Genomic DNA, 24757 nt, shown 5'->3' on the forward strand with positions numbered 1-24757 from the left:
TGCACTAACAAGGTGGCTAAAGACTGCAGCCACTACTGACAGTCGTTAGTGCGCCTCTTCAGATCAGGGGAGTGAGCACAGCACCTACCGCTGGCCTCTGTTACATGACACCTGTAGCCGATTATGTGCCTCGAGGATTAGCCTTTATTCTCACTGTAGGACATGACAGCAGCAACTATGATGAGATCTGTCACGTCGACAGCTCAGACCACCTTTGTTTATATTCCGATGGTTTGATTTGCCAAAGGCCAGTAGTGAGTGAGCTTTGTAGTCATTCTTAAACTGAGAACGACAATGATCAAGTGTTTTTGCCCCCTAATTGGGCAGGAGACATGTTTCAGCATGACCTGCCTGAGGTTGGCTTTGTTAAATTCCCCTGCAATGATAGAGGCAGCATCTAGATGTTAGTTTATGCAGACGCTAAGCACATCATGAAGCATAGACAGCCAAACTGATGTCAGCCTGTGGTGGAATATATACAGCTGTATAGATAATTGATGAGAACTCCCAGGGTAGATAGAATAGATGTCTGTGCTCTTTTTTAGTGAGATATCTGAGGATTGTTCTGCTGGGGAAGAATGGATCAGTCAACAGCCGAGTAGGAAATGCTATACTGGGTGCAGACGCATTTCAGAGTGAATCTGCATCTAATTCAAAGCAGCACAGTAAGAGAATTAGTGGAGCTGTGGAGGGGAGACACATCACAGTCATTAAAACTCCTCATCTGCTCCAGCCAAATCTCCCACACCATCTCCTAATACAGGGAGTGAGAGAATGTGCTTCTCTGGCTGCTCCAGGACCTCATGTGATCGCACTCGTACTGCAGAATAAGGACTTCAAAAAGGAGGACAAACAGAGAGTAAAAACTGTGCTGAACCTTTTCAGTAAGGAGGCCATGAAACACACTATGGTGCTGACTACTGATGAAGAGACTCGCGGATCAATATTCGCTTCTAGGAATAGCGTCATTCATAATTTAATAAAGGAGTGTGGAGGAAGACATTTTAGGTTTGATACAGTAAACCCAGGATGGCGCTCTGATATGTTCAGAAGGATAGAGAAGATGCTCAAGGAAGAACACAATGAATATCTCATCTGCAACATGTATGAGGATGGAGGTGATAGATTTTGATCCTGTAATAGTTAGTGTTGTAGAGACAGAGAAAAATGAGAACTACTGTGTGACTTGAAGTAATGTTTTTTTGTTTGTTTGTTTGTTTTGTTTTGTTTTTTTTACTAATGCATTTTGTTTTGGTTCAAAAAACTACTTTTTTTTTTTTTTTTTTGGTCTCAATTCCCTGTTTATGAATAGGGAATTAAGACATTGTCAAGTTAGCCTTCAGTTTATAAGAAGTATCGCAATCTAATATCACAATCTAATATTTATTTGATGTTTCAGGAAGTGTACATTTGATACTTAAAGCTGATCTGAGTCTACTGTCTCTAAATATTGTTTCAGTGACGACTACTGGAAAAGCAAAGCTGAACTTTGTGCTGTGTGGAAATGATTCAACCCTCAAGAGCTCAGTGTCTAGAATGTTTAGAGGGGCAATGAGTAAACCAATGAATAAACTTTTACCTCAGGAAGAGATGAGTAAAGTGTGTCAGAAGAGAGAGGGAACGATTCATGGACGACAGATCAGTGTACTAGAGCTTCCAGCTCTCACTCGACTCTCAGAGGAGGAAATGATGCAGGAGACTTACCGCTGTCTGTTTCTCTGTGATCCTGGAGTTCATCATTTCATCCTTGTTACTCCTGTCAGTCCACTTACTAATGAAGACAAAGCAGAAATGGAGAAGATTAAAAGAATATTTAATTCTAATGAGCACTTCATGGTGCTTTTCATTACTAAACTCACTGTTGACAAAAGTGTGTCAGATTTTGTAGAATCCACAGAATCTCAGAGGCCTGTAAATCTGTATGGGAGTTGGCACAGTGTGATGGGGTTGAAGGACCAGAGAAGCTCAGAACAGATCTCAGACCTGTTTGATCGTATAGAGAGCATGAAGACTGAACCCTATTCTCTTCCGATGTATTTGAGAGCTCCAGAGAAGAGAGTCAGACATGAACTAGAGAAAAAACTGAGAGTGAGAGACAATGAAATCATTATAATAAACGCTAATAAGGTTATTTACAGTACAGTACATCTATAGTGCAGGGCTTAAAGTTCTCCGTTGCTAATTTCCCTCAGTTAGAAAAAATTAGGAGAAAAGAAACACGTAGCGCTATGTTGTTGTTCTGCCGGCACACCATAAATCAACCCTGCCACGGCTGCAGCTTCTAAGTGACAACATAGTGACGCCACTCACATCATTCACAGTCGGGTAATTAGCAGTGAACACAGAGCAGAACTTGAATTTCTGTGCAGGTATTAATAATAATTCTACTCAATACAGCAGGATCTGTGCTTATAACATGATGACAGATGACGGAATGTATCATTTGCACACAAAAATTTATAGATAATGTACTCACCCCCTTGTCATCCAAGATGTTCATGTCTTTCTTTCTTCAGTCGTAAAGAAATTGTTTTTTTGAGGAAAACATTTCAGGATTTTTCTCCATATAATGGACTGATATGGTGCCCCGAGTTTGAACTTCCAAAATGCAGTTTAAATGCGATTTCAAATGATCCCAAATGCGGTTGTAAACGTGTAAACGATCCCAGCCAAGGAAGAAGGGTCTTATCTAGCGAAACGATTGGTTATTTTCATAAAAATAATACAGTTTATACACTTTTTAATGTCAAACGCTCGTCTTGTCTTGCTCTTCCCGACCTCTGTTTTCGTTCCGGTTCATGTCAGTTAGTGTATGTCGAAAAACTCCCATCTCATGTTCTCCCTCAACTTCAACATTGTCCTATATCGCTGTTTTAACTTTTTTGTTAAGGGTGTTTGATCTTCTTTGCATGTTTATTTTGCAAATACTGGGTCAGTACTTCTGCAGCGATGTAGGATGATTTTAAAATGATTTTTGAAGTTGAGGGAGAAAATATGATTGGAGTTTTTTGACATACCCTAACTGTCTTGAGTCAGAAAACACAAGGTTCAGGGAAAGAAAGACAAGACAAGCGTTTGAGATTAACAAGTATTTAAATTTTATTTTTTTAATGAAAATAACCAATTGTTTTTCTAGATATGACCCTTCTTCTTGAATCCTGAAATGCTTTCCTCAAAAAACATATTTTCTTTACGACTGAAGAAAGAAAGACATGAACATCTTGGATGACAAGGGGGTGAGTACATTATCTGTAAATTTTTGTTCTGGAAGTGGACTTCTCCTTTAATGCATAATTTCAGTTATTTAAATTGTTTAATATTTCTATATTCAAAATTTATTTATTTATTTATTATATATTATATTGTTTAAATTATTTTATATAAAAAAAAATATTCAAACTTTTATGTTGAAAACATTAATCTCAACATGAATTTAATTGCACTTTTGCCACCTCTGAGCCTCACAAAGGTCATTTTTTAACAAAGGTATAAAAATGTCAAGCCACTTTTGAATTCATCTATGCCACCTTTGTAGTACAAATGAATCTTTTTTTTTTAATAATACTAATTTCCTATGATTGGTAACTTATTTGTCTTATTCTACTTCTTATTATATTGTTTTAATTAGAAGTTTTAAAAAGCTTATAAACATATATATTTTTTTAATTTGACATAATGATGACGACATACTTTTAATAAAATTTGAAAAATGCCATTACAAAGGTAAAAAGAAAATACTGACTCACTTTAAGGAGTCGAATATGGCCTCGTATTAGGAAGGCTAATTTTTGATCAGAATATTTGATTATTGTACTTTTAGTTTTCCATAGCTTTGAGACATGTTGATACATTGATACTTACAAATGCTTTTTGTAGTCAGATTGCTGTAATTCCCACGTTATGTAAATGCAGCATTAATTTAACTTAAGTTCAAACCACATTGTTAAACTTGTTTATTCCTTTGCCACAGTTCCAGAGGGTGTGAAGCTGAATCTGGTTGTGTGTGGGAGTAACAATAGATTAAAATCATTCATATCAAACCTGATCCTGAATCAGAGCGAGAGAAGATCAGAGCTCAGCTCAGAGTGTGTGAGGAGAGACGTGGAGCTTCATGGACGTCTGATCAGTCTGGTGGAGCTTCCAGCTCTGTTCAACACTCAGCTCTCAGAGGAGGAAGTGATGCGTCAGATTTACCGCTGTGTGTCTCTCTGTCATCCTGGAGTTCATGTTTTCATCATCATCTTTCCTGACGCTCCAATTAATAATGAAGACAGAGCAGAAATAGAGGAGATCCAGAGGATATTCAGCTCAAGAATCAACAAACACATCATGATCCTCATAAAGCAGAATTCAGAGCATCAGACAGAAAAACTAAATGAAGAAACACAGTCTGTCATTCAGAAATTTGGAGGACGACATCAGTTCATTGGGCCAAACACACAAATGTCTGTGTTGATGGAGAAACTGGAGCAGATTGTTGAGGAAAATAGTGGTGTTTGTTTCTCCACAGAGACAATGATGGAGACAAAGATGGAAAAACTGCAGAAATTTGAAGAAATGAAGAGGAGAATCTATTCATTAGAGACAACACTGTAAAAAAAGATTAGTTGACTCAACTAAGTCAAGTCATCTTGTTGCTTTGACTGAGTTAATTTGAGTCAACTTATAGTGTCAAGTTTATTACACTTCAAAACATGAATTGATGCAACATGCCGTCTGTTTACTCAACTTCCTGTATCAAGTAAGTTGGACTTTAAAATATTATTTGAGATAACTTAAAGAGATGTCGGTTGAATTTATTTGATCAAGTTCCTACAACGGTGAATCAAGTTGGCTAAACATGGAATACATAATTGATACAACTTGCGATTTGTTGACTCAACTTTCTGTATCAAGTAATGTGGACTGGAAAACATTACTTGAGAGAACTACAAAAGATGTTGGTGTAACTTGTTTTATCAAGTTAGGGCAACATTTTTTTTTTTTTTTTCTCATGCTCTATTGCCAAGTTACTTGAGTTTACAGAAATTGCTAGATTTCAAAAATTTAAGCAAACTAATATCTACAAAAAATCTACATGAGAATTGGCCAGTCAAACTTAAATATTAACACATGAAAAAATAGCTGAAAAGAGATGAAATTATATAAAAAGTAAGAGATGAAAGAGATGAAATCCAATTCAATAAGGACCTTTATTAAAACCCCAACAAGTCCAACTTCACCCAGCCTTGCTTTAAAATTGAGACATCAAAAAAAGACCTTCCTTGGGACATGTTCAAAATTTTGCCTTTACACTCTCTAACACACTTTTGCTTGGGGCTGCTTACTAACTGAAATTACACTGTTCCACAAATAATAATATAATACATAAAAATAAGTGCAGCCTTCCTTTGGGGAAAAACAATAACTCTCCAAATTCAACTGAGTCAATTGTTGTGGATGTTCAGAGTTGCTGCAGTAAATTGCAGAAAGATTTGTATAAAAAAAAAAAAAAAAAAAAAAAAAAAAAATGTATCTCTGAGAAACTTGCTCAAATGTCAGCCAGAAAATGAACACGTTCAAACATTACAGAAATCTCCACTCTGTTCATGTTTGCTCTACAACATAAAATACAATTTAGTGTCTGCAAGTGACATTTCCTCCACAGAGAGCAACAGACATATGTTAGAACATAAAAACATAAACTGTTGTGACCCACAGAAGGGCTTTACATTTATTTCCTCTTACTACATTTGTATTGCTTGTGTGAGTTAGTGAGCATGTGTGTGAGTTAGTGAGCATGTGTGTGTGTGTGTGTGTGTGTGTGTTTGAAAGAAAGTGTGTGTGTTCTTGTATGTGCATGAGTGTGTGAGAGTTAGTGAGCGTGTCTGTGCGTGTGTGTGTGTGTGTGAGTGAGTCTGTGTGTGAGCGTGTGTGTGTGTGTGTGTGAAAGAGAGAGAGTTAGTGAGCGTGCCTGTGTGTGAAATTTAAACTAACAAACTCGTTTTTCTATCTACTTCAAACTAATTTAAACTTTAAACTACTTTAAACTATAAACTACTTTAAACTAACTTAAGCTAACTTAAACTAATTTAAACTTTAAGTTTGTCTCGACAAACTTTTTTAGCAAATGGCAAGAAAATTAGAATTCTTCCTCATGGCCAAATGCAGAAACATCCTCCTGAGTTATCCCTCTAACTGAGCAGTTTATTCTTTAGAGAGTGAACCCTGGAAGTGCACATCTCAGACCCGATTCCCATGAACAGGCGCTGAATCACCTCAAAAGTATATTTCATCTCTTTTGGATAGTCAAGGTTCAGCATGTACAGCAGGCCCATCAGGTTCACAAAAGCATTGGGTACATCACCAAGATGACGCATGACAATCTTTTCCTCAATGACAATGGCAACATCGTTGTAGGAAACTGGAAGGGGCTCTTTCACATCTTCAACAACCAAAAGGATTCCAATCACCATTCCTTTGATGAAGTCCTCCCCAGGATCTGTTGGCTTCATGCAAAAACAAACAAAAAAAAAATTGCCTGTGCTTTAGACATGTTTGGCTATATAGTGTATCCACACAGAGGATGCCTGAAATGATGTGTAACCATGCCCATTGTGAACTAGTTTTTGTATCAATAAACATAATAAACATTTTGCTGCTTACCTCACATCTCTTCATTAATGTAGAAGGATTTTCCTTCATGTACCATGGCAGTCCCTGCAAAGCTGCTGCTCTCTTCCTTTGGTTTGATGCCTGCAAAAACACAATACGTGAATTCAGCTGATATCAGAACTCTGATTTTCTGATTATCAAATGCCTATCCAAGTACATTAATTAGAGGTTTACTGTCTGTCATAATCTACATCCTGGTCCCTCTCCTCAGTGGGGTTGCACAATTAATGTGGACCACAACTACAACAAATATGCACTTACATCCTTGTCGAGACTCTCCATTAAGGATGTCATGTCTTGAACTTCCTCGAAGCGCTTCAACCGGAATAACTGAAGAAGTTTATGCAGATGGCTGTCCAGACCCTCATAGAATTTATTGATGTCCATTGAAGTGAGCCTGGTGAATTCCTTGGCGATCTATGTGGAGAAGTAACATTACAGTTTTAGTTCAAGTTAAAAGTCACCTAAATGTTCACATTTTAGCACTACAACTGACATGTTGTCAGACATGTGACGTACAGCGGAGACCTGTCTCAAGGTGCATATTTCATTAATATTAACTTCAACCTCAACGATCTGTGTCCTCAGATTGGCTTGTGTGACAGGTTATTGAGTTTTATTAATGTTTACATCAGACTGATATGTCAGTGCTTTGTTGTCATGATAATTCATACATGCTAAGTAACAAGGCTGTAAGTTTAACAAATCAGTATGTACTACTATGATTTAAGTAGTTAAATAAAAATATGTAATTCATATCAGTTCAAGCATTATTTCATATCATAACATATAGGAGTGGCCTACAGGAAATATCAATTTATGTCTAATGTGTCAAATATTCTGTTAGTCATAACAGAGCAAGTTATTGCTTGCATCTCTTGATTAAAAAAGATTAAATATTTCCATGTTTTTATATTCTCGGCCACATCAGAAGTCATCAAATTAGTCATAAGTTGAATTGTTGAGGGTGTTTTTACTGTTATCAAATGTAAAAATGGGTCACGTTTGACCCTCAACATTATTTAAGCGTTACATAAATGTTACTTAAACAATTTTTAATTTGGCTCCTAAATATTTCACTTTAGGAGCACATGTTCAACGGGAGGAATGTTAGCATAGAGCCCTGCAATATACACAATACAACATTACTACTTTGCTATGACTAAGAAAAAATGTACACATTTTACCTGTCTTTCAGTAAAAAGGGCAGGCCATCTGACTCTCATTTCGGCATAGAGCTCCTTTTCTATTGGCCCAAAAAAAAAACATAGACAGTAAAAGAAATGGACAGAGTGACGTCGTAGATTTCAACGGAGACCAGTGAAGTCGTTTTACAATTTCAGTCTGCGGGACCGTTCACCCCACCCCCACTGCTGCGCGTTGCCATGGATACAGAGTGTAACGGCACACATATCACTACACATGAAAACAATCACCTATCACTACGTGTTTATACCATAAAAAAATATAGTCCATACACTACGGCGGTGGTCAGTGTTTTTTTTGCTATCTCGCTGTCTATTAATGTTGTGCCAGGTTGATTGAGTGCGAGCAAAGCTTCTTGTATGAGTCGCGACGTCATGTAAATTGGCGGGTTGACCCGGGTATAATGTTCCCACTGTTCACATATTTTTCCATAATAATAAGGACAGGTCTCGCACCGTTTCACTTGTATATTTGTATATTATCGGTGCCGAATACTTGTTAATGTCGAATATGAGGCTCAACCCTACATTAAATACTTGCTGTGAGTGTGACACTCCGGCGCTAACATGCTAACGTATTTCCAAAAAACGAACGAACATGAAATATTCATCACAGGTTATGTTTACGGATCATTTGAGACGGAGAGACATTAGACGACGCATGCACATTACCAACAGATGAACTAAGTTAAAAACAATTTTAAATGTACTTACTTGGACGGCTCGGCGCCGAGGAAAAAAGATGACGGTCAGCTCGGATTTTCAAGAGTTGAAAATTGCGCGTGACGTCACTGCGGGCGCGTGCGTGTTGGTTGAAATGTCCACCTTGAACTATTTTCTGAAGTGAACTGAACGGATTATGAGTTTTTAATGAGTTTCCGCGCTTTTTTCAAGTTGAAGTTGTTGTAACTCTTCATACTTGACTTTCCCCCTTGCAAAAAACCCACGTCTGATCTCCAAGTGGCAGTCTGCGGGACCGTTCACCCCACCCCCACTGCTGCGCGTTGCCATGGATACAGAGTGTAACGGCACACATATCACTACACATGAAAACAATCACCTATCACTAGTTTTATACCTCATCTAACTCAACATAAAAAATATAGTCCATACACTATGGCGATGGTCAGTGTTTTTTGCTATCTCGCTGTCTGTTAATGTTGTGCCAGGTTGATTGAGTGCGAACAAAGCTTCTTGTATGAGTCGCGACGTCATGTAAATTGGCGGGTTGACCCGGGTATAATGTTCCCACTGTTCACACATTTTTCCATAATAATAAGGACAGGTCTCGCACCGTTTCACTTGTATATTTGTATATTATCGGTGCCGAATACTTGTTAATGTCGAATATGAGGCTCAACCCTACATTAAATACTTGCTGTGAGTGTGACACTCCGGCGCTAACATGCTAACGTATTTCCAAAAAACGAACGAACATGAAATATTCATCACAGGTTATGTTTACGGATCACTTGAGAAGGAGAGACATTAGACGACGAATGCACATTACCAACAGATGAACTAAGTTAAAACAATTTTAAATGTACTTACTTGAACGGCTCGGCTCCGAGGAAAAAAAGATGGCGGTCAGCTCGGATTTTCCAGAGTTGATCATGGCCCGTGACGTCACTGCGGGCGCGTGCGTGTTGGTTGAAATGTCCACGACCTATTTTCTGAAGTGAACTGAACGGATTATTATGAGTTTTTAATGAGTTTCCGCGCTTTTTTAAAGTTGCAGTTGTTGTAACTCTTCTTGGTGTGTTGTAATGGGCAATGCGTTCTCTCAACTTGACAACAATAGTCCCTCTGACTAAAAGCCCAAATCATTTTTAACAGTGAAGGTTTCAGTCACAAGGTAATGATCAGATAATAAATAATAAAAATATTAAATATACGATAATAGATAATAAATAATAGATCATAAAATACGTCGTCAGATTGTAACTGAAAGGAATATTGCCGCTTTCTTTACACACCAGTACATTAACAAACTCACAAACATCAGTGTGTATTTAACAAATGTATTATTTATTTATTTATTTTTTTGTTAGTAATTAATTTAAATGTCTGAAGCATTATTTTCATGTGGTTGAAAGCACTGAATCGTTGTGATATAGGCTAAAAGCACTGAGCATGTCTATTTGGCTCAGCGCCACACAAGGCGCAAAAGCACGTTGGAATTTATCAGTTGAAGTTTAAATACACCTGTGATTGTCTGCATGGAATGGTTAAAATCAATACGTTTTGAGGGGTTGGAGTGGGTCAAATATAATCTGAAGTGGTACAAATCAGATCGGAATGGTACCCCTCCGTTGAAATCGCATTCAGTTTAGCTTTTTGCATTTAAAATCGTATTGCGGTGTTTGCTTGTTGCTGCTGGACACTTGGCAACAGACAGCCAATCAGAAACTGAGCAACGAGGCTCTTGTCATGTCAGTAACAGGAAACGCGCGTCGTGTAAACAGTAGTGATGGGAAGTTCGGATCATTTTACCGACTCAGAATTGAGTCTCGTTCAGCAAAATGAACAAATCTTTTTTCGAGTCATTTCGTTCATTTTAGCAAAATATAATTTAAATGTTACATGTTGCCTCCCTAACACATCGACTGCTTACACAACCATTGATCACACTACAAACAAGACAAAACTATAATGCTATAAGAAACAGAAAAGATTAATTCATTGTTTACCTGGGTCTTTAGTCTATGATTAGCTCATCTCGCCTCTTCTCTGACAAGTTTTCGGGTTTGAGTTGTTTGTTCATCACGTGACAGCCCCATAAGCTTAACCTATGCAGTCTGAGCCAAAAAAATAATTGATTAGTTCATTTCTTGAGTCTTCGGGTTCGAGTCATTCGTTCATAACGTGACAGCCCCTTAAGCTTAACCAATGCAGTTTGAGCCGGAAAGAGAATTGATTAGTTAATAGGTGTGTTCGACTTAACGCGGCGCTGCGCAGCTCGATCAAATTCTGACTTGAAGCAGTGCATGCCTTTTAGAAATTTTGTCCGTCTTGAGGCGGCGCAGACGCCTTGTGACTGTCACGTGTGGCATCAAAGTACCGCGATAGTGATTCGAGAGCAGCCGACTGACTCAGTCGGTGCAGTTTCTTCAGAGCGGCTGCAGGAGCTCTGATGACCACATGGCTGTTTCACAATTGGCCAGATTCACCACATGACATTGATCACCTGTGTTTTGGGTTTATTCTAACATCCTCAAGTCCGATAATGCTGACAAATCTGTGTTTTTAGAACAATAAAAGTGTTTTTACTGTAGTCGCAATGTTATATTGAGTCAGATCTATCATAAAACACTGATAAAAGCAGATATAACCCCACTTTATTAGTATTTAAATAGTATATGTTTATGTTGATCATTATTCTTGTTCAGATGGCGCTGTATTAAGCAGTATATGAAACGTGTTTCTGTTGCTCATGAAAACGCTTTTGAAAAGTTTAAAAAAAATTTAATTCACTTCTTCTGTGATAGAGCATGCAAACACTGTGAGAGCTTCACTAACGAGAGTAAAAAGTGTCCGACTTGACGCCTCCGTTTTCAACTCCGCCCCCCGACTGCTCTCAGCTACTCTCGTTGATCGCCGTCTGTAGCCGTAGATGAAGTCGAACACACCTAATTTCTCGAATCTTTGGGTTTGAGTCGTTCGTTCATCACGTGACAGCCCCATAAGCTTAACCTATGCAGTCTGAGCTGGAAAGAGAATTGATTAGTTAATTTCTTGAGTCTTCGGGTTCGAGATGTTTGTTCATCACGTGACAGCCCCATAAGATGAACGAATGACTCAAAAACCCGAAAACTCAAAACAGGTGAACTAATTTTAGTACAGAACCTAATAGGATGTTGCATATGCGCAACTGAACGAATCACTCCCTGAGACGACTCGTTCGTCCCGAGTCACATTAAAGATTCATTCAAAATGAACGAAACGTTCAAGAATGACCCATCACTAGTAAACAGCAGCCGGAGAAAACTAAAAGTCGTGTAAACAGGTTGCCTGCTGTCAGTGGCATAGCGGCCAACGCCAAGTCAGGCAAACCGCAAGTCAGGAAAGGAAAGGATGTGACGTGTGGCAACCCATAGTTGGAATTTGTGCTCTGCATTTAACCCATCCAAGTGCACACACACAGTAGTGAGAAGTGAACAAACACACACCCACCCACCCGGAGCAGTGGGCAGCCATATTGCTATTGCTGTGGCACCTGGGGAGCAGTTGGGGGATCAGTGCCTTGCTCAAGGGACTCACCTCAGTCGTGGTATTGAGGGTGGAGAGGGCACTGGTTATTCACTCCCACCACCTTCAATCCCTGCCAGACCTGGGACTTGAACCCGCAACCTTTAGGTTACAAGCCTGACACCCTAACCATTAGGCCACGGCTGCCCCAAAAAACGGATTGCCGACGCTCCTCCTACAGTCCTCCACTCTACCATCTGAGCTACCGAAAGCACAGTCAGAGGTGTTTACATCGCATTATTAAAAATATTTCTGTTTTAAACCATGCAGGCGGGCCAATGGGTATCACACAAGCAACGTGCAAACCTTGCACAATGCCGTGAACATCTTATTCTCATTCACTCTACAGAAAGTGAAAGTAAAAACACTTACGGATCTTTTTAATGCTGCATTAACGGCGCATATTCTCTCAGAGACGACGAAGTCAAATCTATTTTAACATATTCTGATAACGATATATCCTGATATATCGGGGGCAATTACTTTCAGCCGCCACATTTATCAACATACGATCATTCATACAAAGAGATTGGCGACATTTGAATGTTCATGAATCACATGTAAACTCTGTCGTACTTTGATTGGTGCGCTTGGATTTGCATGTGTTTCTACGTTAGACTGATAAATGAGGCCCAGTATTCTCTGTTTACCTGGATAATTGACAGTCTTCACTTGAAATTTAATATATTGTTTTTAAGGTTTTTTATTGTTTCTATATTGTTTTTAATCTAACCTTAGACTCAAAAGAAAGAGAAGATGATCTGAGGATTGTGCTGCTGGGAAAAACTGGAATTGGGAAAAGTGCATCTGGAAACACCATCTTAGGAAGAAACACGTTTATTTCAGACATTTCTCAAAAGTCTGTTACTAAAGTGTGTCAGAAAGAGACAGCTGAAATCAATGGTAGACATGTTACCGTGATTGACACTCCAGGACTGTTTGATACTGAACTCAGTAATGAAGAAATACAGAGAGAAATCAGCAACTGCATCCACATGTTCCTGCCTGGACCACATGTGTTTCTCTTACTGATTCCACTGGGACGATTCACTCAAGAAGAGCAAAGAGCAGTGAAGATCATTCAAGAGACGTTTGGTGAAAACTCGTTAAAGTACACCATAGTGCTCTTCACTAGAGGAGACTTTCTGCAGAACAAAACTATTGAAGAGTTTCTGGGAGAACCTGCATCTGCCCTTAAAAACCTCATTGATGAGTGTGGAAACAGATTCCATGTGTTCAATAATAAAGAGACTGGAGACCAAACACAGGTGACTGATCTACTGCAGAAGATAGACAACATGGTGAAAGCAAACGGAGGGAGTTACTACTCATGTAAGATGTTCAAAGAGATGGAAAGAGAATTACAAGAAAAACAAAAGAACATACTGATGGAGAGAGTGAAGCAACTGAAAAAAGAAAAAGAAGAACTGATGAAGAAACATAAAGAAGAGAAACAAAGGATAAAGATGAAAATGGAGAAAGATCATGACAAAGAAAGAAAGAGAAGAGAAGAAGAATTTATTGAGAGAGAAGAACAACATAAAAGAGACATCAAAGAACAAGAGAGAAAGCTGCGAGAGGAAATTAATAAAGAACGAGAGGAGATGAAGAAAGAACAAGAAGAGATGAAGAGAGAACGAGAGGGATAGGTGAAACAGAAACAACAGGAAAGTCAAAGAAGGGAAGAAGAGGAGAGAAGAAGAAAAAAAGAACAGGCAATGTGGGATGAATATAATCAGAAACTTACCCAAGAGAGAGAGAAAATGGAAAGAGAGAAAGAAGATCTTCAATCCAAGCATGAAATAGAGAAAAAGCAAATGAAGATGACGATGGATGTGGAAAGACAGGCTCATGATCAAGAGAGGAAGAGAAGAGAAACAGTAATGCAAAGAGAACGAGAAGATTGGGAGAGACAGAAACAAGAAGCAAGACAAAGAAAAGAAGAGGAAGAGAAATGGAGAAAGAAAGAACAGGCAATGTGGGATGAATATAATGAGACACTCAAACAAGAGATGGAGAGAATGAACATGAAGATGGCAGAAGAAAAACAGAAACATGATAAAGAGAGAGAGAAGATGAATTTAAGAAGAGAACAATAGAAAAATGAAAATAAAACACACACACACACATATCTATCTTTCTATCTATCTATCTGTCTATCTGTCTGTCTGTCTATATAAAATGCACTTTCTGTATTTTTACATTGTTCTATAGTGTATATTTAATGTCTTATTTTAAAACAATTTTAAGTATGTGTAATTTAAGGTATGTTTAAGATCTATTTTAAGATAACTGCCATATATTTTTTAATATACTGTGTTAAAGGTGCACTTTTTAGTTTTGAATCAATACAACGTCAATCCAAATTCATCATGTGTTGTTGTAGTGCTATCATGAAATTGATTTTTCATGATTACTTTTTAATGGGTATAGCTACAATATTGTCTTCAGCTAGTCATCTTGAAATCCTGTCCATTTAAACTAGTTAAACCTTTAAAGCCTAGTAGTAAATGTTAATCTGTAGGATCAGTAGGATAATCTCTCTACTGTTTTGTAGATGATTTTGAGAAATAACTCATCTGTAATAAAAAACAACATACACAAATTAGGCTTCTCTGGGTTTAACGGACGTTTACTTTGGCAAATTGACATTAACTTAAGGGTTGATCTTATCACGAGAAAAGGAGACCACAAAAAAAAAAAAAATGTACTGTTTAAACACCCCACTGAAACAATTGTGTTGCCTAAGTTTTCCTCAGTATCTCATGTTAATGCACTGTTCATGTTACCAATGACTCCACCTAATTAGTTAACTTGCACCTTTGACCTCAAAGGGATAGTTCACCCAAAACTGAAAACTGAATGTTAATTAACAAATCCATTTGCATTGTGCTCATTCAATGATGTGTTTTTATTGCATGGATGGAGAAAGAATATATTACGGGTCTGAAATGGAAATGCACATTCAGATAAAGTTTTATACTATGGTTTATCTGTCAGTTAAATGTATCTGAAAGTTGCAACAGTTACTACAGCAACCACAAATCTGTTTACAGGGAAAAAGTGCTGTGGGACAGTGATCATTTTACAAGAGTGTTTCATGGTTTTACACTATTTTTGGACACATATACTGGTTTTAGCTTGTTTTTTACCGTAGAATAAAAGAGTACTTGTCTCTACTCCAAGAAAGGCAAAAATGGACCGAAGAATTTTTAACCCGGTGACATTGTTCTCATTGCAGACACTGTGGCCCCTCGCAATTCTTGGATGCTTGGAAAGATGCTGGAAACATTCCCAGATCAAAAGGGTTTAGTTAGGTCTGCAAAAATCCAAACTAAAATAAGTGTTATAACAAGACCAGTAACAAAAATCTGTCTTTTAATAGAAACGTAAGACATGAATGACGATTTCATGAATGCATACAATAGAATTGTTTATCTATGTTATTTTAATTGCAAAAAATGGGTGTGAATCATGTATTTGTTGTTGTAACTCATGGCTCCTTATGTAAATAAGGTTAATTGAATTGTTTATTTTTCTCCCAGTCATAAACAATTAGGGGCTGGGGTGTAGGAGCCATTTTTTGGTTGTAATTTTCTTTCAAGCCACTGGAGGGTGTATAGTGTATTTATGCTCTCAAATTAACTCAGAGATGTGCGCCGAAGAAGGTCAAACTATTTGACTGTGATGGAATTGGACGAATTGTTCTTTAATTTTGCTTTTTGGTGTTTGATCAAAGAAATGGACAATAAATGGATTGGAATATCCAAAAACTTTATTTTCAAAGGTATAGACATTGCATTTTGTTTTCGATAAGTTCAAGAAACTACGCGTCAAAACAATGATCCAGCAAAGCGCGCCTGTAAATAGTGTTCAGTAAAGGAGCTAAGCGATAAAATACATTTTCTAAATTCTCTATTTTTTTTTTTTTTTTTTCTGTTTTCACACTATTATTGGCAATCCAATTTGTAAATTTCTTAATTCTCTACCCTCCTTTTTATTATTACAAATATATAACCAATGTTCTTCTTAAACCAGCTAACTGGGTTCCCTACATTTTACAGCATTAGTTGAGAGATTTTTTGTCTTCAAAAACATGTACATGTACTGTACCTGATATATATGTCCAAAAAAAAAAAAAAAAAAATCTATATTGCAATCTAATGACAAGCTTATAATATGTTAAGACAGATGTTTTTTTTTTTTTTTTTTTTTTTTTAATATATATATATATATATATATATAGGTTATCGCACCTTAATTGAACGAGCACGTGGTTGGCCGAAGTGGAACTGTGCGCATCTGGATGTAGGATGTTGTTGATGGTACTGTTGGTTGAAATTGTTGTGATTGGTGATGAGAAACAGCAATAACTCTGTGTAGTACCGTTTGTAAATACTCTGTCATTATTTATTTATTTTTATTTCGTTATTTTTATTTTTATTTTTTGTTATTTTGTTTGACTTCGGTCCAACCCTGAAGCCTGTTTGCTTTCTTTTTGTGTGCTGATAATTACTATTGAACATACAAAAAAGTACTTTTTTAAATTCTGCGCTTTATTTATTTGTTTGTTTGTAGACAAATCACAATAAAGTTAACACAGAGAACAAGATAACATTCTGTGTATTTACAGCCTGTTATTATTTCACATTATAGCGCCACCCTCTGGCTGAATTACGCAAAGACACAAAAGCTCTTCCAGAAGCGCGTCTGCATGCTTTCAGCGAAGGTTGGTCTGATATCTTTAAATCTTTTTATTGGGATCAAAGTAGGAGATAAAAAAGACAAACGTTTTGGCCAGGCGCGATTTGTTGTTGTTGTTGTTATTATTATTATTATTATTATTATTATTATTTTAAATCTACTTAAGTGCAAATAAAAGAAAATGCCCTCATTGGCCCATTAGAAACATTAAAGGAGGTTGCAGAGCGTCTGACAAAATGAATGTGTTGTGTTGTAGAATGCACGCTCAGCACCGCCGAGAGTTCGTGCAAAGTAAAATGCGCATGCACATTCAAAACCGATTTTAAAAACCCACGTTTTGAAAGCCACTCCCTGATGCGCTCAAATTAGGCTACATATCGAGGCTGTTATTAGTATGTAGGCTATAATGGGTTGTCTATGGCTCTGTATCATGCTTGAAAAAAATGGTCTCTATATTTTCACTGTATTGATATTTTGAGAGAGTAGCCTACTTTGATTATGGCTGCACTTATTGTTTGCACTTAAAAAGACTGTGTTGTTTATTTTTGTTATGCATACTGTTTTTTTTTTTATTATTATTATTATTGTTCCTGCAGTTCCCGGATGTGCAATGCCGGATATTCTGCCGAATTTGAACCACTGAATTTGTGGAAGCGAATTTGGAAAGTGCAATAAAATGGACTGAAATTAGCCTCTCTAATATTATTCACTGTATTTTTAAACAGATTGAATACTTTGGAAGTGAATTCTGAAAGGTGAATATTAATTATAAAATTTTTAATTATAAAAATGTGTGTGAAATATTTTAAATATATATAAAAATATTCGCAGCTTAAATAAACAATGTTAAATTTCAGGACCTAAAAATGCAATGCATTATTTTTTTTTCAGTTAGTGCTGTTAAACATGCTTTTTTTGTGCCAAAGACATTTGGCATTATTTTTCTTCCATATCTAATGTACCAACACGCATTTCTTTCTCAACTGTTCCTGTTCGCTGAAGACAAACATATTGGCATATTTTTATGTTTATTGGACGGTTTAGGAGCGTGCCTGAAAAGCCCCCACGTCCTGATTTTGCTGGGTTAGATGTGTTCCTGGATCAACATATTTTGTTGACCCTGGAACAACATTTTAATCCAAAAATTTAATCTTGACCACATCCGTACACCTAAACCTAACCTTACCCATGAATAATCCCTGAAATCAGAGGAAATGATAGATGAATGACACTAATGTACAAGCACCAAACACTGATTGTAAGCCTAAACTTCACAAAAACTATAAACTGTTTTTTTTTTTTTTTTTATCTGATTTGGTTAATCACAGTGTTGTTCCGGGGTCAACAAAGATGTTGATCCAGGAACATGTCGTACTTGGTAAAATCAGGTTCTGCGAAAGCCCCCACTGTGCACCTGTTCTTCTCCGTCTACTGTTTCGCTTTTAATAGGTCTTAAAATAAAGCATTGACGTCAAGCGCGCCGCTGTAAATAAAAGCATGAGCATGCTGTTCAGTGATCGTTTTATGTTGTTTGTCACCTTTTCATAAAGGTTGACACTTGAGCCAAAATCGAAACCGAAAACCGAAAACCGAAATCTGATTCGTCGCACAGCCTTACTTCCACGTCACGTTGAATCTATGTACATTTCCCCAGAAACCTCGCAGGACAGCTCTAGTTTTTCAACAAGGTGTTGTTGTTACAATGTCAGGTAAGAATCAAATTGGACACATGTATATGTACATGTATAACTTTTCTTTAATGATTTATTAAGTGAAATATTGGCAAACAGTTCGCAATTGTTTAGTTAGTTAACAGATATTCACTGTATTCTTACATTTGTTTACACGTGGCACGTACATTTGTAAACACTAGAAACGAAACTATCTTTGCACTGGTGATTTGTGGCAATAAGTTGTTTAGTAATATTTTTATGGAGGCTGTAGATCAATAAATATGTGTTGAAGTGTAATTTTGACACTGTAGAAGATCTGAGGATAAAGAAAATCATAATTTCATCAATTAAATTAGTGCTGATCCATGTATGGTCAGCACACTGTTCCTTCTCAGTTCTAAAAAAAATATAAATGATAAATATAATGGCTTTTTATAAATGATTTATAATGGCTAAACAATCAGTTTTCTCTGTCTCTCTCTCTCTCTCTCTCTTTCACTCTGTGTGTGTTTTTCTTCTCTAGCAGCAGCAGGTAGACATAGCCCACTATTTGATCGTCCTGACAGTAAGTAAATAAAGCACTGGCAGTGATATTAACATTGCTGTTCGTGTTAAATCTGTTTGTTCTGTAAAATAATCATTATGAAATGCTTAAGTGATGATTGTGCAGTGTCTGTGCTCTTTTTCAGCGAGTGATCTTAGGATTGTTCTGATAGGAAAGAATGGATCAGAAAACAGACGAGTGGGAAACACTATACTGGGCAGAGCAGCGTTTGACAGTGAAGCTCCATATTATTTACGGCAGTCCAGTGACAGAATCAGTGGAGAAGTGGAGGAGAAAATCATCACAGTCTTCAATCCTCACCTGCTCCAGCCAAATTTCCCACAGGGAATGATAACAGATGGAGTGAGAGAGTGTGTGTCTCTGTCTGCTCCAGGACCTCATGTGTTTGTCCTCGTACTGCAGCATAGTAACTTCAATGAGAACGACAGACACAGAGTGGAATATGTGCTGAACCTCTTCAGTTACCAGGCCATGAAACACACTATAGTGCTGACTACTGATGATGAGCCACGTGGATCAACATTTGCATCTAAAAATAACTCTATTCTTGGTTTATTAAAGGAGTGTGGAGGAGGACATCTGAAGTTTAATACAATAAGCACAGGATGGCGCTTTGAGATGTTCAGAAGGACAAAAGAGATACTCAAGAAAGAATGTAAAGAATTTCTCATTTGTGATGTGTATGAGGATGAAGGTGATGGAACATCAGTGGATGAAGATCTGAGCAGATCTGGAGGTTCAGTCAGAGGAGACAAGAAAGAGAAGAAGAATTCTGATCTCAAAGAGAACACAAAAATAGGATGTGATGGAGGAGGTTTGTCAAACATTTTCTTTCTGGGTAATACCTCAAAAAATATGATCATGAACTACTGTTTTGTCCTTTAATAGTTACATTGTCTTAGAGAGTGTTTATTTGGTAAATTCATCCCACTTTTGAAGTGTTTAAATGCTAATAGGCAGTCATGGCTTAATGGTTAGAGAGTCAGACTTGTAACCCAAGGGTCGTGGGTTTGAGTCTTGCTTGGTACTGGCAGGGATTGTAGAGGTGAGACACTTGAGCAAAGCTCTGAACTCCCAAATGGCCACTACTCTTGGTTTGTTTTTACAGTGTGTGTGCACTTGGATGGGTGAAATGCAGAATTCTGAGTATGGGACACCATACTTGGCCACACAAAATGTCCTTTCCCTCCTTAATTGTCAGTTTTGTGTGAACTATTTCTCTATAGGCTGTCGGAGCAGACAGTCTGTATGTTGTTATAAATCCATACATAGACAGCAAATTCACCCAAACCTTCAGTTTATCAAAGAATGTACTGCAATCTAATTATATTCTAATTAATGTTTTCAGTGACGACTACTGGAAAAGCAAAGCTGAACATTGTGCTGTGTGGAAATGATTCAACACTCAAGAACTCAGTGTCTAAAATATTTAGAGGCAAAACGAATGAACCTCAGGAAGAGATGAGTAAAGCATGTCAGAAGAGAGAGGGAACGATTCATGGACGGCAGATCAGTGTAATAGAGCTTCCAGCTCTCACTCGACTCTCAGAGGAGGAAGTGATGCGGGAGATTTTACACTGTTTGTCTCTCTGTGATCCTGGAGTTCATCTTTTCATCCTCGTTACTCCTGTTACTCCACTTACTAATGAAGAAAGAGCAGAAATGGCGAAGGTTAAAGAAATATTTTACTCACAAGAGCACTTCATGGTGCTTTTCATTACTGATCTCACTGTTGACAAAAGTGTGTCAGATTTTGTAGAATCCACAGAATCTCAGAGTGTTGTGAGTCTCTATGGGAGTTGGTACTTTGTGATGGGGTTACAGGACCAGAAGAACACTGAAAAGATCTTAAAGATTCTAGATGTTATAAACAGCATGAAGACTGAACCCTATTCTCTTCAGACGTATATAAGAGCTCCAGAGCAGAGAGTCAGACATGAACTAGAGAAGAAACTAAGAGTGAGAGACAATGAAATCAAAGAGGAGAAGATCAAGACACTGGGTGAGTACCATTTATTGTTCTGAATAAAGAATTTTTAGGAGGATAAAGTAATAAGCTTACAGGTTATTTGCAGCTCAGTACATCTATACTGGGTAAACCATGCATGAATAAATACCTTTTTATACATGAGCTACCTACTTGAGAAAAAAAGTACTCAAAACTCTTACACCTCTTTTGAAATCACTCAACTTGTGCCCAGAATTTAACCCATGTTTTAAAGTCTGTTGAGGTTTTAAAAGTCATATAGTTTATTCCAGCCTTAAGTAACTTACTTCCCTCATTCTGATGCTCTGCTACCTCTACTGCCAGTTTTTGCTTCTGCATTTAGAATATAGAATGTAAGGTCATTGGGATTCAACTTTTTAAGTTAAAACCACATTGTTAAATTAGTTTATTCATTTGACACAGAGAGTGTGAAGCTGAATCTGGTTGTTTGTGGGAGTAAGAGAGAATTAAGATCTTTCATATCAAACCTGATCCTGAATCAGAGCGAGAGAAGATCAGAGCTCAGCTCAGAGTGTGTGAGGAGAGACGTGGAGCTTCATGGACGTCTGATCAGTCTGGTGGAGCTTCCAGCTCTGTTCAACACTCAGCTCTCAGAGGAGGAAGTGATGCGTCAGACTCACCGCTGTGTGTCTCTCTGTCATCCTGGAGTTCATGTTTTCATCATCATCATTCCTGATGCTCCACTTAATAATGAAGACAAAGCAGAAATAGAGGAGATCCAGAGGATATTCAGCTCAAGAATCAACAAACACATCATGATCCTCATAAAGCAGAATTCAGAGCATCAGACAGAAAAACTAAATGAAGAAACACAGTCTGTCATTCAGAGTTTTGGAGGACGACATCATTTCATTGACCTGAACACACAAGTGTCTGTGTTAATGGAGAAACTGGAGAAGATGGTTGAGGAAAATAATGGTGTTTGTTTCTCCACAGAGACATTGGTGGAGGCACAGATGGAAAAACTGCTGACATTTTAAGAAATGAAGAGGAAAGTATATTCATTGGAGAAATTTTTCTTGTCACAATGCCTCTGCAGGCATTAAACACTTTTTATGGTTAAAGTATACACAGGTACAGTATTTAAGATAAAAAAAAAAAAAAAAACATTATTTGCAAACAAAATGATTAGCACATGATGCTGCATTATAAATTCTATACAGAATGAATTATATTCTCTGAAGATCTTCATAATTCACCATATTTACTTGAAGTTGGTGAGCAAATGGGCAAAGCACTCTATTGTTTTTAGGGCCCAAGCCACTTGAGTGCCCTATTATTCTTTTAAGGGTTATTATTAGAGCCCAAGCCCATGGGGTGAAGGGCCCTGTTGATTTCCTTTTTTTTGTCAAGGTTTTTGGGGCCCTTAACATCCTCAAAAACTCTTGAAAATTGGTACACACCTTGGAATACGCCGCCATTAGAGCCGGGCAGAGACTGTTACATGGGTGTGGCAGAGGGGCTCTACAGCATCACCTAGAATGTTGTGGTCCATATATCATACATATTTGCCTGCATAAAATTCGGTACACATATAGATCTCATCGAGCTGAACAACTTTTGCACTGCATGTCATTAGCTCCACCCAACAGGAGGTCAGCTATTCTACGTTTTGTGAAAAATTCATGCTCTGGAATTTGAAATACTTGTCCTAGTGTTTTCCTCCAAATGTCACCAAACTTGGTTAACATGATATCAAGACATTAAGGATGTTAAAATTGTGAAGGGATTTTTGATATCTCAAACAGTTTGGCCATGTTGAGGCAACATATTTATGGCAAGAAATTTGATACATGGTGTTTTCCACATACAGTGTCTGATTTTCAAACTTTAGCAGTTTGTTCGTTGGATAAAGTGATAGATGCGACTATTATGAGTCAAAGTTATAGTGCCACCAACTGGCAGCAGGAAGTGTCTCTTTTAAAAATGTTTTGAATTTACCTGATTTAAATTTGAAAATTTTAATTGATTTGCTTCAAATTTCCATCAGATTGTCAAAACATGGCAGATGTAAACCTGTAGAAGGATTATTGATATCTTAAATACTGTTGCCATGCCAAAACATTGAGGAACCTAAATTGTAAATGGATTTTGGAAATCTTGAATGGTGTTGCCATGGCAATTTATTAAATTAACAGCTAAAAAGGAAACATATCTTTATATTTTAATTTTCTTATATGTTAGTTATTATCCAAACACTTCAAATCTTTCATATGAAGAACAAGTCATTCTGAGGAAACATGGTTAGTTTCATAAGTTTACAATACTCTATAGCTAACAGAAAATTAAAAACTAGACATTTCAGCTGACAGATGAAGGCTGTAATACTAAGGTTGTCCTCCAGGATAAGAAATCATTTAAGCCTAATCCTCTTTGTTCTCTGTTTGCAATAGTTAGATTCATAAATAGAATATTTACTGTGTTGGTAATATAGATTTATGTAATTTCACAGATGCTTATTGAGCATTAAGATAAATTAAAACTGCTTATGTATCATTTAAAGTTTTGGTAACACTTTACAATAAGTAAACTTATATAATGAATGAATGCTAACAGCTGAAACTGAAAGTGTTACAAAAGTTTTATATGTTATATGTCACACTCTCTTTCATTGATGTGTGCTGACCATAACAACCAGACTACTAAACAATAATTCATATGGTATTTATTTCTATGTGAAATAATGTATTACATAAATAATGTAGAAATAATGTATTATGGAAAATCACATTGTATTGTGTTTTTCAAGTAATGCAATATGTGTATGGTAAAAATATGAAGAATATTACTGGTTAAAATAAATAAATAAAACCAAATGTAATATATACTGTAGTATAGCCACTAGATGGCTGTCTATTTTTTTTGTTTTGTTTTGTTTTTAAATGGTTTGTGAAAAACTTTCTGCTGAGAACTGTTTTCAAATATAGTAGTCAACATTTGAAGTGGATCAAAACCTTTCATCAAAATTGTCAGAAAACCAAAACAATACCTGTTCTTGTCTTTGAACTTTTTTGATCCACTTCAAATGTTGTCTACTGTATAATGCCTTGGTTTTATTAGGGATTGCATTTACATATATATATGTAGCCATAATTATATTAATAACAACATAAAAAGACCTGTAGATACATGTGCATGTGGACTTATACATTTTTGTGCTGCAAAGAATAATTTGACATTCACTTGATATTGATATATCACAGTGACATCCTATGACATAACATTCTTCTGAATTTGCATGATCTCAAGGATGTGACTGTTGTGTTTTTCAGAGTGGCAACAGCTGGCTGCAGTACATATGGTAAATTTAAAGGCTAACTATGTACCTTTTTGTTAAGAATTCATAAAATGTAAATAATGAGTCAATACACTAACAGTCCTTCTTCCAAAACATTGGCTTTGCTTTTCAGAGATGTCGAGAACTGAAGGATTGAAATGTAAAAGCAAGATGGCAGAGATGGCGTTTTTATTACTCAATAGGGGAGTAATTTATTTTATTGAACAGATAAACTACCATTATGTAGCTTCATTGCAAAGCAGTATTAATTGTGAATTTATTTCATTATGGGTTTATATTGTCACGGTCATGTTTTTTTTAGTTTAATTTTCATGGACTTTCAGTTTGTATTCATCACTTTCCTGCTTCCTTTGTTCTAGTTTTCCGCCACTCATCAGTTAACATGGACATTCATTAATGATC

At 36.9% G+C, this 24757-nt stretch overlaps 3 protein-coding genes across 7 annotated transcripts; all 3 read left to right on the forward strand.

Moving 5' to 3' along the window:
* The first annotated feature begins 342 nt into the window (after window positions 1-342).
* Window positions 343-4596, forward strand: LOC127161637 (GTPase IMAP family member 8-like). Its single transcript, XM_051104364.1, has 4 exons — window positions 343-403; window positions 546-1118; window positions 1460-2137; window positions 3971-4596. The coding sequence occupies exons 1-4, from the start codon at window positions 343-345 to the stop codon at window positions 4594-4596; spliced, it is 1938 nt and encodes a 645-aa protein (XP_050960321.1).
* Window positions 4597-12385: 7789 nt separating this feature from the next.
* LOC127161638 (GTPase IMAP family member 9-like) lies at window positions 12386-14206 on the forward strand. The gene is made up of 3 exons (XM_051104365.1): window positions 12386-12389; window positions 12846-13753; window positions 13847-14206. The coding sequence occupies exons 1-3, from the start codon at window positions 12386-12388 to the stop codon at window positions 14204-14206; spliced, it is 1272 nt and encodes a 423-aa protein (XP_050960322.1).
* A 4010-nt stretch (window positions 14207-18216) lies between these two features.
* On the forward strand, window positions 18217-24751 carry LOC127161631 (GTPase IMAP family member 8). Of its 5 annotated transcripts, XR_007827112.1 has the most exons (7): window positions 18223-18520; window positions 19008-19049; window positions 19174-19863; window positions 20398-21051; window positions 21460-22131; window positions 24330-24358; window positions 24468-24538. XR_007827112.1 is itself a non-coding variant. In XM_051104361.1 (6 exons), exons 1-6 carry the CDS (start codon window positions 18514-18516, stop codon window positions 24489-24491), a joined length of 1446 nt encoding a protein of 481 aa, XP_050960318.1. In that variant the 5' UTR covers window positions 18217-18513; the 3' UTR covers window positions 24492-24751. The 5 variants fall into 5 exon arrangements, 4 of the variants coding, with proteins under 4 accessions (XP_050960318.1, XP_050960317.1, XP_050960314.1 ...); XM_051104361.1 differs by lacking the exon at window positions 21460-22131 and having other exon boundaries at window positions 18217-18520; window positions 24468-24751; XM_051104360.1 differs by lacking the exons at window positions 24330-24358; window positions 24468-24538 and having other exon boundaries at window positions 18221-18520; window positions 21540-21872.
* Window positions 24752-24757: the final 6 nt, after the last annotated feature.

Source organism: Labeo rohita, unplaced genomic scaffold (genome assembly GCF_022985175.1).
Source record: "Labeo rohita strain BAU-BD-2019 unplaced genomic scaffold, IGBB_LRoh.1.0 scaffold_70, whole genome shotgun sequence".
In the NCBI taxonomy this organism is placed as follows: domain Eukaryota; kingdom Metazoa; phylum Chordata; class Actinopteri; order Cypriniformes; family Cyprinidae; genus Labeo; species Labeo rohita.